Raw genomic sequence first — 14,368 nt, forward strand, 5'->3', positions numbered from 1 at the left:
GAACTTAGCCTTTACAAGTTTTTGCTAAGAACCTCAGGAAAATTTAATGTTGATTTTATATTTTATTATGTTATTTAAAGAGCAGTTTCTGAGTTGAAATAACCCTGGCATTAAGCCATACTGCAAGCATGTATTTTGAGCTATCTAAAGCATATATATTAATGATAAAACCATATTGTCTAATAGATTCTATGTGTAGCTGTTTTCAGCATCCTCTTTTCTCATGCAAGAGCTAAATAATTTCTGTTGCCAAATAACATGAGATCTGTAGCTAAACCTGCTTACAATTTTGGCTTTTCAAAGTCTTGCTGAAGATCTGCAGCCCTGATTCTGGCCAGCTCTTGTTCGTCTGTGCCAGCCAAAGTTTAGGAGAAGAAAATTCCAAAATAACAATTCAGATGCCTTCACAAACCTGGGATTGCTGTGCCTGGTGTCCCACAGGCTCTCGGCAGGTGGGTTTGCTCTGGTGACTTGCTCATCTCCCAGCATAAGGTGGGCAGCACGTGTTCCCTTTGCATGACGCTGTGTATTTATTCACAGCTCTGCGAGATCGGCTGCAGTGCATTTTCATTCTGTGTATTGTTCTCTGGGGCTGGTGATGCCATCCCATTGTGCTGAGTTTTTAAGAGTGCGAGCAGCACTGCTGATGTGACTCCCTGGACGCCTACTTTCCACTGCCTGGGATAAAATTGGGTGGTTCATTCTCTGTGGGACGCAGGCGCGTGCAGGGACGCAGGAGCGCCCAGAGCAATGGGGTTAGTGTAGCTGGGACACTGCAAAGCTATGCAGGATTCACCCAGCTCCCTGGTGATGGATGGATACTCCAGCAATGTCCCAGCCTTCCTAACAAAACTCTGGACGCTGGTGGAAGACCCTGAAACGAACCATCTCATCTGCTGGAGCTCTGTAAGTACAACAGATGTTGGGTGTCACTAATGCCTGCAACACCAGGGAGAACCCAGGTGTGAGGCCCAAGTACTGCATGGCACAGGAGCTGCCCTTTGCTTGGCAGGTGCTGCCCGGTTACTGGCAGAGGACAAAAACCAGGAGTCAAGTACAGGCACTTTTGGATATACTTGGTATTATTTATCTGAAATATTGTGGCTTTTCTGTTTCAGAGGGGCAACTGTTTTGTGGGTGATTTAATTATAATATTTATACATTTTACTTGAAACATCCTAAAAAGTGTCTAATATTCTAATTCTAAGAATTTCAGATGCTTTGATGTTTTTCACCTTGCTTGAATTTGTGGCTCCCTAAAATTTTCTAGGAAATGTGCAAAGCCCTGAAAAAGTTTCACTGCTGTTTGTATTATCACACCTGTGTTTCTTAGCAGCCTCTCACAAATGTCTAGCGAGAAGGCAGCAGATAAACAGCACTCTGAACTCAGACTCAAACCTATAGTTTAAACAGATCTCAGACTGGCAGCCTAAATTGTTTGGAAAAGCTTTACTTAATTTTTCAATGAGTCTGTGTGATGGTCATGGTGATGTGGGTATATATTGTCTGTACAACTTCATAGGGATAGATTGCTTTGGCTTCTTATTTGTCACAGAGGCATTAATATACTAAATGCAATCACAGAAATAAAATATTTGTCCCCTTCATACAGCACTTTGATACCACATTGTGCTTTTGACCTAAGACTTGCTGCAAATAACATGATTTGTTTTCAGCGTGGAGTTATTAGATAAGCTGTGTGCATGAGCTTGTTCTCCAAAATCAAGAATCTATAACACAAGCAGATTTAAAGAAGGGTGGTAAAAAAGCAGCCTTTCTAATATTTGTGTCCAGTAGAGTTTTCATGCAAAACTTGAGATAGGATTTGAGCTGCCTTGATATCTGTGATCATGGTTGTTTGATGCTGGTATTACATGGCCATACCTCTGAGAACCCCCCAGTTTTGGTATCATGTGTTTTAAATAAGGTTTTTCAAGCTAGGAATGATTTTCTAACCTGTGTAAACAGTCCCCTCTCGGTTACACTTAGAACGTTGTTACTTTTGACTGACAACCACCATGCTCTGTTTTACTGCAAACTAACATAGGCTGCAACTACATCCTTGGAGGTTTTGGTAAGGCTTTCAGGTGTCTCATATTCCTGTTGTTGCAGGTTTCCATGTTTCTCATATTCTGCAGCTTCTATACATTGGTGATGTTGGAGCTGAGAGGTTGTGTGCATACCTAAGATTTCTGGGTATAATCAGTACTTCTAGTAAATAGGACCCATAAGGACCTGTGAACTGTTCTTAGCATGTAGAAGACATGGAGAGGAAATGCAGTAATGGTTTATATATACACTAAAGTCTGTTGTAAAGTGGAAAGGAAAAGTCTGCTCTCTGTGTCCATGGTAGATTGGACAAAAAGTAATTCAATTAATTTTTAAAATAGAAGATGCAGTAAGGGAGAACTGGCAAATTCCTGGACTAGCACTTGTCTTGTCAGAGCACATGTCTGTCCTGGTGGTTCTGTCAAAGGCAGTTAAGATAAGCATCTGCCATGATTGCTGCAGAGTAATTTTGCTTTGGGCAGAGAAGACTTCCAAAGTTTCTCTCAGCTTGTGTTCCCTTGGTGTGAGACAGCCAAGGCACAGCTGCAGTGTGGGAACAAACTGACACGTGCACATTTCATCAGTGAACACACAGTAACCCCAAAGTCTCCTGTGTCTGTAGGGACCTTTCTGAGTGTGCCAGCTTCTGAGAACATTGTGGCCCTGAATTCAAAGGAATGGCCTCTCATGAGAGGCCAAAAGGAGTTGTTGAGGTACACAAAACTCTCATGCTTTTCATTTTCCATCAGTGGGTCCAGCCTGGGACACACAGCTGTGTCCCAGAGTAAAGGGGCAGAAGCACAAGGGAAGCAGAATAAACCAGCTCTGTCCCCAGGACAGTGAATGCAGTGTTGGGAAGCCCTGGTCCCTGCTGTCCTGTCTGCAGGCTTTTTCTGTGAGGATAACTCCAGCGTGCAGGTTGTCAGTGAATCTCTTCGGTGCTTGAGCAGCCTTTGCTTCTGCTGCATGGGGTAAGGAATGATGGGAAAGACCCCAAACGTGATCAAAGAACACCACTGAGGCACAGTCATGTTCAGTGTTTGCAGTGGTGAGTAAGGAGGAAAAAGTGCAGCTGACCCAAAGCTGTGTGTTTGTGGGTGTTAATTGTTAGAGCTGCCAAATGAGCCTGAGCACAGAGGCAACTGGCACGGTTTGGTGATGGAAATGTAGTGGCAACCAGTAGGGCAGCAGGGTTTGCCAGCTGGCTGTTTTCTGGTGGCCATGGGCAGGCTGCAGGCTCACAGCAGCCCCTCTTTAGTCACTGAGCTGTCTCATGGCCCTGATTGCACTCCCTGTTTTAGGGACTTCCAGACTTCCCTGAGTGCACCCTTGCAGCTGCAGACCCCCTGAGAGGTGTATGGTGGGACTCACACACCACTGGTACCCTCCTACTGTGCACAGAGCCTGAGGGCTCTTATGAAACACTGTCCTCCTGTGTCACAAACCAGCCCCTGTGAAATACCCACCCAGGCTGACACACCTGTGGCTGCTGGTCACAGCGCTGAACACAGCAGGAGGATGACTGTGCTGTGCTGGTCTCAGACCCTGCCCTGCCAACATGGTGCGGGCTCTGGTGTCTTTAGCTCTTGTCCCTCGAAACCCGGCTGCAGCCGAGGTAAGTCCCTAATGTCTGCTGATGTCATTGCACTGATGTAGCTGCCACCAGGTAGAAGGCCAGGCAGGGGAAGCACATGGCCTGCAGTGCCTCTTCTCTGCCAGCAATCCTAGGCAGCTTGCCTTGTTTTGCAGTCATGGGTCTTTGCAATGCAACCCCAGCAATGGAGGATTTATCTGATTAACATGTGTGTTGCTAGCTTGGACTGGAAACATGACTGTCAACATTTTGTGGGTTGCCCTTGTGGCTGTTTACTATCAAAAATAGTCAATGAAATGTGTGTAGAGCTTCTGGGACAGTGTGACGTCTCCAGAGGTGATTTGCTTTTTGCCTTGCTGTGTTTCTTGTGCCCTATCTCCAGGCAGTGCTCCCTCCAGGACTGCTGTGCTCTGGAGCAGATGGATTTGGGTTAGACCTGAAAAAGTTATGGCAGGGGTTATAATGACAATTCCCACTTTCAGGGCCTTCTTAAGACTCTAGTGTTTCTGTGAGGTCCATGCAAGAGGGGATCATCACAAACTACCTACCAGCCCTTTGGACACAAAAGTTTCTCATATCCAGGATTCTCAACTAAGCAGAGACAAAAATTTGAAAAAGATCAAAGCTGCAGCCACAGAGGACTGACTGTACCAGAACTGAAAGGAGCACATCTGTCATTGAGGGCTGTTGTCACTCTTCTCAGCTTCAAGGTGACAATTCAGAGAACAAGACTTCCCCTGCTGTAGGACTCCTCCTGGCCCCTCTCGTGGTCAGGGATGATCCCCTGACTTTGCCTTTGTCCTTATCTCCTTTGCAGAATGGCACCAGCTTCCATGTGTTCGACCAAGGCCGCTTTGCCAAAGAGGTGCTGCCCAAGTATTTCAAGCACAACAACATGGCCAGCTTCGTCCGGCAGCTGAACATGTGTAAGTGCAGCTCCCAGGGCCCAGGACAGGTGGGCCCTGCAGACACGGTGGTGACAGGAGGTGCCAGTGGCACAGGAGGCATGGGGGAGAACAGTGCTTACAAAAGTTTGGGGTCTCATGTATATGACTTGTTGTGGCATTATTGATTTTGCCAAAGAGGATCTGCTGCTCAGATCCCAGGGCAGTGATCTCCTTGTGTTTGCCTTAAATTCCAGCATGGACTTTCTGTTAGATTTCATTTTAGAATGTGAGCTAAGAACTTTCACCTACCAGGTTTTTGATTCTCTTGCATTGATTTGATGGCCTATTATTATTCATTTTCCAGTTTATTCTATATGGAGCTTTATCCAGCAGCCTGATACTGTGGCACCTCCCCCAGAATGTGCTGCTCTTGTGGGTCGTGTGCCCCGAGCTTATCCCTTTCACCAGCCATGTCACTGAACTAGTGAAAGACAGTTCTTCCTGCAAACCTTGCCTTGCTGGTCATACAATTTCACCCCTTTAAGGAGGGTTAAGTGTAGCTTTCTGCCACTTCAACACTGTGACTGTATTACATGTAGCTATTTTCTGATAGTTCTTGGAATTTTTTCAACGAATAATTAATTTTCTTAGTAAAGTTTTAACTTTTCTATTCCACTGTAAATTCTAGGCCAGTCCTTAAATACAGTTTAGAAACCTTTTGAGGACTTCAGAGAAGTACTCAAAGCAGATTTCCAAATGCGCATGTGACCCTTTTTTTCCAAAAGTGCCACCTGTTGATGGTCTGTGCCTTTGAAAAACCTTTCCCTGAATTCCTTTGGCTTGCAAATTGAGACAGGGATTCCCTAAGAGCTGGCATTTCAGCTCCTGGCAGACCAACATGCCCATGGTGGAAAGGCTTTCATGGCATAGGCTGCAGCAGGGGTGCTCAGTGGGGTGCACAGGGCTCTCCCTTGCCCTGGGTTTCTCGTGGATATGGCCCAAAAGCATGTCCAGGTCTGAGCACTGGCAGCTCAAAAAGTCTGGAGGGTGAACAGAAATGTCCTCAAAAGTGATGGGGGTGGGAGGTGGAGGGAGTGCTGGGTCCTGTTGGCCCATCAGCTGTGTTTTCTCTGTGCAGATGGCTTCAGGAAGGTGGTGAACATTGAGCAGGGGGGGCTTGTCAAGCCTGAGCGGGACGACACTGAGTTCCAGCACCTCTGCTTCCTGCAGGGCCATGAGCACCTCCTGGAGCACATCAAAAGGAAGGTGAGGGGCACTGTGTGGGAGGAGGGACCATGCACCTGCCAGACCCTGCTCAGCATAACTCTAGCATCATGCCTTCCTCCCCACACACATGTGCACCTGGGCTGGGCCTTCTTGGTTTGCAGGGCTTGGCTTGCAGCAGTTTTGTCTGTGTTTTTCTGCTCTTTTGCTCTGTGTCACAAGATGTTTGTATAGTGCTGCAGGGCCAGGCTTGCTTCCCACCCCTCTGCCTTTGAATTGTTACTGCTTTCCTAGAGAAATACGGCATAAATCCTGTAGGGTCCTCAACAGCCATCTCCTGTTCTTATACAAGAGATAACCTACTGCCCTCTGTTTTCTGTCTTTTAACCTGTTATTAATACCCCCAAAGAGTTCTCTTACTGAATTAGCATAGCAACTTCTGAAAAAGGACTTCAGCAAAAGCCTTTTGGAAATCCAAGTGTAGTGTGTCAATGTGAAGCATTACCTCAGACTCATCACTGTAAAACATGAGGCTTGATTGGGTATCTCTGTAGTTAAAGCAGAAAGATTAAATCAATCTAGATCAATTCCTCCCTGATCTTCAAAATACTTTTGTTTTCCCCCCAAGCTGATTTGAAATAGGTCCCCACACTGACAGGGGATGTACTTCTGCCAGCAGACCCTCTATGTGAATAGATTTGTCCTGCACTTTGCTCTGTCTGGCTCTTGCAATAGTACCCTTAGGATAGTTCAGACTCTTTGGCATGTGGCCTCTCCTGGTATTTCAGCTGGTGACAGTCCTGCACCTGAACACCACAGTGACTCTCTCTGTCCATGGCCCTTTTTGTACAGGTAAAATCCACCTTTGGTTTTTTTTCCTCAGGTGTCAGTAGTGAAAAGCGAGGAGACCAAGATGCGCCAGGAGGACCTCAGCAGGTTGCTATACGAGGTACAGATACTGAGAAGTCAGCAGGAGAACATGGAGTGTCAAGTGCAGGACATGAAGCAGTGAGTTGAATCCTACTCAGGCTGCTTCTTACGGACATTTGCTTCTCTTGGGTGGTGGATTGTGGGGAATGGTTGAAAGGAGGAGCCTTGCACACTTCCCTCCCCAGGGAGCATGTGGAGCCAGGGACTGACCACAGACCTGTTGAGACAATAACATGTAGGATTTCTATGCACACCTAATCTACAAAATATGAATTAATGCTCAGCCTCTGTCTTGTATGTTTTCCCTTCACAGATGAGGAAAGCACAGAGAGGGTCAGGCAGGAAATATGTGCATAACCTGGGGACTTAGATAACTATTTCCTCCAGATGGAAATGGTGATAAAGATTTAACTCTCCCACACATACAAGAGTCCTTGGCAGAAGTGTGGTGATGTCCACTCCAGATATTAAAAAATTACCTTTCTGCCATCATTCACCTCCAAAATTTATGACTGGACTAAAAAATATAGTATGTTATAATATATAACATTAGAACTTCTATATCATTTAGTCCATGGACTCATCTCCCTGAGACTATGTCATCTGACATGGCCAGAATTGTTGGGTAAGAGCAAACCAAGCTGATGCAATGCTTCCTGCATGTGGCTGCCTGACCTCCAGCTGTCTGAGACTCTGGGATTTTCTGACTCAGACATGGTCACTAAAAGATTAGGAAGTGGATATGGTTTTATAAATCATGTACTTGGAGAGGTTTTTATTTGCCTCCAGAATTTTAGTCTTTACAGAGAGCTTTGTTTAAAAAGCACTTGAATAATCAAATAGACCCAAAGCCTTTCTTTTATAATGAGAGCTGATATTCATACCTCACCAGAGGACACTGGCATTCTGGGCCTTGAGAGAACACTGCATACAGGGAAACTTCATTCCAGCGCAGCACCTTGCGTGCAATGGATACATATTTTTATTCTACATCAATTTTTAATGACTCCCTGACTTAGCACATGCATGAGTTTGCACTGTGAAATCCAGATACAGCAGCAATGAGTTTCTGGGCTTGTATTTGATTTAATTTTAAGGACTTCCAGTATTAATGATTTGGCCTTGATTCTACTTTATTCTCCCTTTTGATTTGCTTGCTTGCTCCCTCCATCTGGCAAAACTGCATTCAACTGATGAAAAGAATATGATTTTTATAAACTAAGACAGAGGAGAAATCCCAGGCTGAATCCATGTTAAGAAATTCACCCTGGTGAAGAGCAATTAGGACATAACTCCAGTACAAGCTGTCAGACTAAGGAATGCTGCTTTGCTGAAAATCCTGTCAGTACCAGTACAGAAGGCTCACTGCAGACATTCTTGCTGTACAAGCTGTTCTACTGTGCTCTTTAGAACTCTGGACCTTACCTTCCCAGTTCTAGCATCCATCCACACTAGAAAGACTAAAATGCAAAAGGATTTATCAGTTTCACCTGTATGATAGGTTTTGCTGGCCTGACAGTTTAGGTACATCCATATACTCTAGAGATAAATTGGCTGGCAAAACCTTTTGCAGCATGGACTTGGCTGGAATCCAGACTTGAAGGCAGCACAGTAAATAAACTCTACACCTCTCTATCCCACTTACTGGGGCTGACTGTTAAAGGAAGTCTGTAAGCTCCCCTCTGTGCTGCTTCATTTGCAGACAGAAAATAAATTTTCTCTATGCAAGCTGCACACAGGTCTGTGCTGGGTTAAGTCAGTGACTCCTGGTAATAAAATCATTACCATCCTCCTTGTTCAAGGCTCTGAGATGCAGGAGCATCTTTTTATCTGCTCCAGTCACTACCAAACATGCATTTGAACCACCACTTGTATGAGGTTAAAGCAGGTGGATTACACAGGGTCTCTGTCCATAGGGTCTCGTTGTCTTTGGGAGCACTGGTGCAGTTGTGGAGAGGTTGGGCTTTCTTGGCTTCCGTGGAAGGACAGTCTTGGTGATGCAAATAATTCAGAGTCACAAATCAGGCATTGCTGAAATTCTGAGTTTGGCCCAAATGTTCCACAAAAACATGTGTCCTCTTGTTACCTTCCCCTATAAATATTGGCTTCTCTTTATTTGTTTTTCCTCCATGCTTTGGTGTATGGTTCTTTTGAGGCCAAGGAAGAAAAAGGAAGGCAACTGTGTGACCTTGTTTGGGAAACCTGAAAAGAGCCAAACACTGCAAGAACTCCGAAGTGAGACAGACTTTGCACGGTTGAATCTGCTGTGCATCATGGCAGCACCATGGGCTGTCGATGTTTCTGTGCTCATGGAAAATTTCTGTTTCACTTTCAGGCAAAATGAAGTTCTTTGGCGGGAAGTTGTTTCTCTCCGGCAGAACCACTCACAGCAACAGAAAGTCATCAACAAGGTAGTGGTCATACAAACTCCAAACTCGCTTGTGCTGCCTGGTCTATGTCCTCCTCTGATTTTTTTCTTGTCCCATAATCTCCACACTGTGATATCGCAGTGTATGTGTTTTCCCTTCCTTTTAAGTTGTGTGATGCTTTTATGTGTCCTATGGAAGCAGGTCATTAACAAAGCACAGACTGTGCCCTTAAGCAAAAGATTTTAATTTTCCTGTCAGTCCTTTCTGTGATACTAGAAACCACTTTTCTGTTCAAGTCCTGAGCAAGAGAGCACAACTCTCACTAATTGCCCTGTGTTGGCTGTGTTCTGGTTGTATCAATGCCTTTGAGCTTCCCAGATCTTCCTCTTCCCTTTGTACAAGAGAGGAGCCCCACTCCTGCCAGCACCGAAGCTGCAGAATTGGCCACCCATTGCCCCACTGGGGGAATGTAACAGCAACTATTACATTTTCTGGTGTTACTGGTATAGGTGAGGGATTACTGTATAACCTTTTAGGCTGCAGAACCATCTCCCTTAAAATCTAGCATGACCAGTATAGAAAAGGCCTCTCCAGTGATTCCTAGATGGTGCTGACATGACTGAGCACGTCACATATCCCAGTCCCCATGTTCTGACTCTCACGTGGCATCATGGAATCATAAGACTGGGCAGAAATGCACGAGGCTGTCAAGCCTTTCTCCAGCTCTGAGGCTGGACCAGCCACACACTTCATTGTAGAGGCTTTTATGCAACTTTATTTTGTTATATTGAGCAATGAGTAAGAGCCAGCTGTGATATATAATAATAATGCTCTCTTTGTTTGGAGGTCAAAGCAGAGCATTAAGTTCAAGCTGACCTGGGAATATGTTGCTAAGCGATTCCTCTCCAAAGCTACTCTGCTTCCTTTTTAGTGTCCTGTTATATCAACACTGAAATTCACAGAGCTGAAAAACTGAACTGAAAGAGCTCAGACCTCCATCCAGGCTCTCCTGTAGCAACTTGCCTCTGTCACTTGCAGAGTCTTTATCAGACTTTACAGCACCCATTCAAAATGTCTCTGAAAACTTTAATGGACCCAGGTCTAACTCCAGGCCTAACTCCAGGCCTAGGAATGTTTGCATGTGCACTTCACAGGTCTGCTAGGACCAGCTGAAGTTCTTCATGCACCAAGTGGAGAGAGAAAGTGCTGAGCATATGAGTTCTTGGACAGCTCATTTTTGTTTCAGGCTTCAATGTCTCATGCAATTTGGCTCCCATATTCTGTGGCTGCTCCCAGCTTTGGGGTGCTGTTGAGAGGGAGGAATGTGTGAGATAAGAATGGCTGTGAGAGCAGGGAGTGCTGAATCACTCTGCTGATTAACACTGGATTTTGATCTCTCCTGACAGCTGATTCAGTTTCTGTTTGGCCAGCTCCAATCAAGCCCCAGCAGCACTGGGATAAAGAGGAAGCTGTAAGTACCCTTGTGTGGTGCACACGCTCACGGGTGCATAATGCTGCCCCCTCACTAAAAGCACAAGCTCAGCTCGCCCAGGCAGGCGGTCACCGGACCGGGCTCCATGGTGATGGGAAATGAATGGGCTGAAGTGCAGAGTCAGACCTGCTGACATGCCCCATTCACGGCTCTTTAGAGAAGCACCGTGTCAGCTCGTGACCTTTATTTGGGGAACACAGCGCGCAGTGGGAGATGGGAACGCTAACTAGGGGTAGGCTAAAGGGCAGGACACCACTGCTGGTCCTACAGGTTCCAGTTTTGCCACTTGACATCAGTAGGAGCAGGGCTGGGCCCAGCCAGCCCACAAACACCTTCAGTTTCACCCACAGTCACTGAATGTGTGTATCCAACACTGGCTAGGTGGTGTGTAACCTGCAGGCCTTACAAAGGGGAAGGTGGGGAAAAACTTTAGCTAAGGGGTATCTTTAGATAGGCTCTCTAAGGCAAGTGAATAGAGCAACTGGAATGAGGAAGCTTAGTGCCTTTCAGGAGAGCAGCTATGCCTTTCTTGCCCTGTGGTGCTTGTGATCTAAAGAAGGGGAAGAGACTCCAGAGTGGAATTTGCTGAGGGCAGGGACCTACTTCGAGTTCCCACCTTTACCTTGCGGCCTTTGACAACTTAGAAACTTCTCCATGCTGCAGAGAAAGGAGCCAGACCTCCCACAAGCTGCTGCTCAAAGGAGTCAATTTTCATTAAGTCAGTGTCCTTGTTCTTGGCTGACTCCTCTTGTGAGGACTGTAAAGGCAACACAGGATTGAATGAAGGAGCCCATAATCTGTACAAGCCAGCAGGGTATGTGCATCTCTGCCTACCCTCTCTGTTGAGCCTCTTGGAAGGGCTAAACACTGCAGGTAGCAAAGGAAAGAGCTCAAGGGGAGAATAGCAGCTGCTGAGTTGCTGAGGTTCAGGACCGGGGAAATTTTCCTCCAGTAGACTGGGCAAGCAGAGAAATGAGATGCCAGATCTGACCCCTATTTTCCATGGTCAGGGCTGTGCCCTCCCTGTAAAAGCTTTGCAGCCTAAGAAATGTCTTAGACCACTGCTTTTTTGAAAAAAAGCAAATAATTAGTGAGAAACTGTGCTGAAAGGGGCAAAAGAGCAAGAACTACCTGCACAGCAACTATACTGACCCCCTTATGATGAGGGATCACACTTCATACAACCCAGCTGCAATTTGCAGTGTTGTGCAAGGTAATTTGAGTTCCTGCTTCCTTGGAAACACAAGGGTCTGTCTTTCAGAAACCTCAGCTCTTGTGTCTATATCTGCATCCTTAGTGTTTTATCTTTCACAGTTGTGTTTTTCTGCCTTTCTTCTAAACGGCTGCAGCAAAGGATGGTGTGCAGCCTGGAGCTACGTGGTGCAGAGCAGAGTGCTGCCTGGGGGCTCTGGGTAGGTTTGGGCAGGATGGGCAGGTCTGCATCCTTCCCTTCTCTGTTTGGTTAATGCTCTTTTTAAATGGGAACCTCCTCCAAAACTGTTGTTAGCCTTCCTTGCTTGTAACACTGGACAAGAAAGACTCTTACAGCCGAGGAAAACCAGAGTAGAGAGAGCCCTTGGCTGGGAGATGTTTTGTGTACAAGCTACCAGGAGCCTGTCAGTACATGCTGGAAGACAAACCTGTTTCTCTTCACAGACCTCTGATGCTTGACAATGGGATCTCGGCTCCACCAGTGTCCAAGTTCAGCCGGCACTTGTCTGCAGAGCCCCTCCACGACCCCTATTTCATACAGTCGGTAGGTTCACCCCCGCCTCCGAGCTCTGGGCGATGGCTTTGGCCAGGGGCGAAAATGTTTGAAGCAACAGTAGGGATTATGGAGTAAGTCATTTGGCAAGAGTTTGGCAGTGAAGAGATGAGGTTTGCCAAGCTGGGTGACATTTTAACTCCTTCAGCTCCCCAGTTTCAGGGATGCCTGCATGAGGGAGGCCATGAGCTTTGGTGGGGGAAGGCAGACCCTGCACACTGAACTCTCCATGTTGTTACCCCAGCCTGGTTCATCTCGAGGGAAGAGAAGAAGAAGTGAGTTATAGAAGTCAGTATTATGATCCTTCTGACCAGACCTGGATTTTTGTAGCCTCTGAGGGATCCCCACCATCATCAGAGCAGACACCAGACACTTCTGTCATGCAGTTAAAATACGTGAGCTGGCATGAGAGGCTCATACTGCCCTGTTGGGCTATGTTGGATCTTTCCCTCCAGAGGAAGCTGAGCAGTCTAGGCAAATTGTCAAACATGGTAAAACCCTTTGGTTGCTGACACTTCACAGGGTTTATTTCACACCTGTACCTCTGTGCGGTTGGTAGTGAGAGGAAATTATAATGCTGCATAGTAGGTAAAAGCTTTCTTGGTTTCTGTACAGGGAGGACTCAAGGTCCCATTGAATAAACCCTAACCATCTTAGATAGGGCCTTAGACTTGTTTTGGGGTCAGAAGGATAAATCTATATGGTTTTTGCTTTCCTCTTAGCCATCGACAGAGCCTGCCTCTTGCTTAAACAGCCCTGCAATTGCTGGAGGACCCATCATATCTGATGTTACTGAAGCATCCCCTTCCAACATCATGAATATGCAATCCCCTCCTGAAAATGACAGGTAAACATGCTTGTGATTAAAAACAGGGAGAGTTGGGTATGAGCATGCTTATGCAACTCTTCACAAGAGTTTTTCATGGCTGTAATTCTACCCAAGTTTCTGTCTGATTCACAAATCTCTATAGAGATATGGGATGGAATACTTTTTTCCAGCTTGCAAAGTGGGTCAGATTTTCAGGATTAGAGGGGGGTAATAACAGCATAACTTTCAAAACAAAGTCCTGAGTTTCATGCCGAAAACTTCCACTCACCTCTTTGAGCAATAGTGCGTGTTTCTTTATATTTTGTCCTCAAGACAGGGACTGTCTCACACAATCAAATAATGAGATACTAACACTTGTTGGGTTTGTTGAGAGAGACAAAGGAGGGTTTCCTTTTGGCTTTGGCAAAGAAGAAACAATCAAATTGTACATCTATCTGCTAATGAGAACAGAAAGGTTGCATCACAACAACTTCCGATGTTTGACAACTTTTCTGTGAAAAGGCCCCAGTAACTTAAGAACTGAATGCAGAGGTATTTTAATGCTTATCTCTTCCTGCCACAGACATGCAGTGTATTTAGGGCTAGTAGCAGAATAGCTAAAGCTATGTCAGTGGAAAGTAAGTAGACAGATGAATCATGGAAACAGTTTCTCAGGCTTAGAGGTAAGGCAGTTATACTCTAGAAATTGCCTGTAAATCTGTTGCATAATTGAAACCATAGCCATAAAATTAACTAGAAGCATGTAAAGAGCTTCAGATTAAAAAAAAAAAAAAACCAAGCCTGGAAGCCATTTCTAAAGCAGAAAATCTTGAATATAACTTTCAAGTTAAGTTGCTTATTTCTACTAATTACTGAGTGCCATCTGGTGGCTTCTGATCTGTGCTGTATCTGCACGACTTGGGCATCTGAGCCAGCCGTGGCCCTAATCAGCTCAGGTGTGGTACTTCCTAAATCATCTGAGCTTCTGGTAGGAGTTTGGGACCCATGAGATGAGAAGATGATCTGAAAGGAATGTTGAGGAAAGCGCTGTAGTGTCACATACCATCCCTGTTGATCTCTGTGCCTTTATCACTTTGACTCCAGCTGTGCAGGTTCACAGGGAGATTTAAAGTCCCCTAAAGTAACATAGAGTAGGTTTTTACACACAAAATGCTTCTAAACAAAACTTCATTGTCATTTGTCCCTCTGGAGATAACATGGAGTGCCTCTCCCAATGGAAAAAGGCAAAC

The 14,368-nt window shown here is 45.6% G+C and overlaps 1 protein-coding gene across 3 annotated transcripts in view; it reads left to right on the forward strand.

Moving 5' to 3' along the window:
* HSF4 (heat shock transcription factor 4) overlaps positions 1–14,368 on the forward strand; it is a 32,679-nt gene that overhangs the window by 9,395 nt on the left and 8,916 nt on the right. For 2 of the 3 annotated variants that reach the window (XM_017740871.1, XM_017740872.1), the window contains exons 3-9: positions 4,461–4,569; positions 5,669–5,796; positions 6,638–6,762; positions 9,020–9,095; positions 10,460–10,524; positions 12,202–12,301; positions 13,033–13,157. In XM_017740871.1, the coding sequence (XP_017596360.1) occupies positions 4,461–4,569; positions 5,669–5,796; positions 6,638–6,762; positions 9,020–9,095; positions 10,460–10,524; positions 12,202–12,301; positions 13,033–13,157 (728 nt within the window). Of the gene's footprint in view, positions 1–6; positions 907–4,460; positions 4,570–5,668; positions 5,797–6,637; positions 6,763–9,019; positions 9,096–10,459; positions 10,525–12,201; positions 12,302–13,032; positions 13,158–14,368 lie in introns of those variants that run through there. The other variant, XM_008638768.2, reaches the window with a different exon arrangement.

The sequence above is a fragment of the Corvus brachyrhynchos genome, unplaced genomic scaffold (assembly GCF_000691975.1).
Source record: "Corvus brachyrhynchos isolate BGI_N302 unplaced genomic scaffold, ASM69197v1 scaffold26, whole genome shotgun sequence".
Taxonomy (NCBI): Eukaryota; Metazoa; Chordata; class Aves; order Passeriformes; family Corvidae; genus Corvus; species Corvus brachyrhynchos.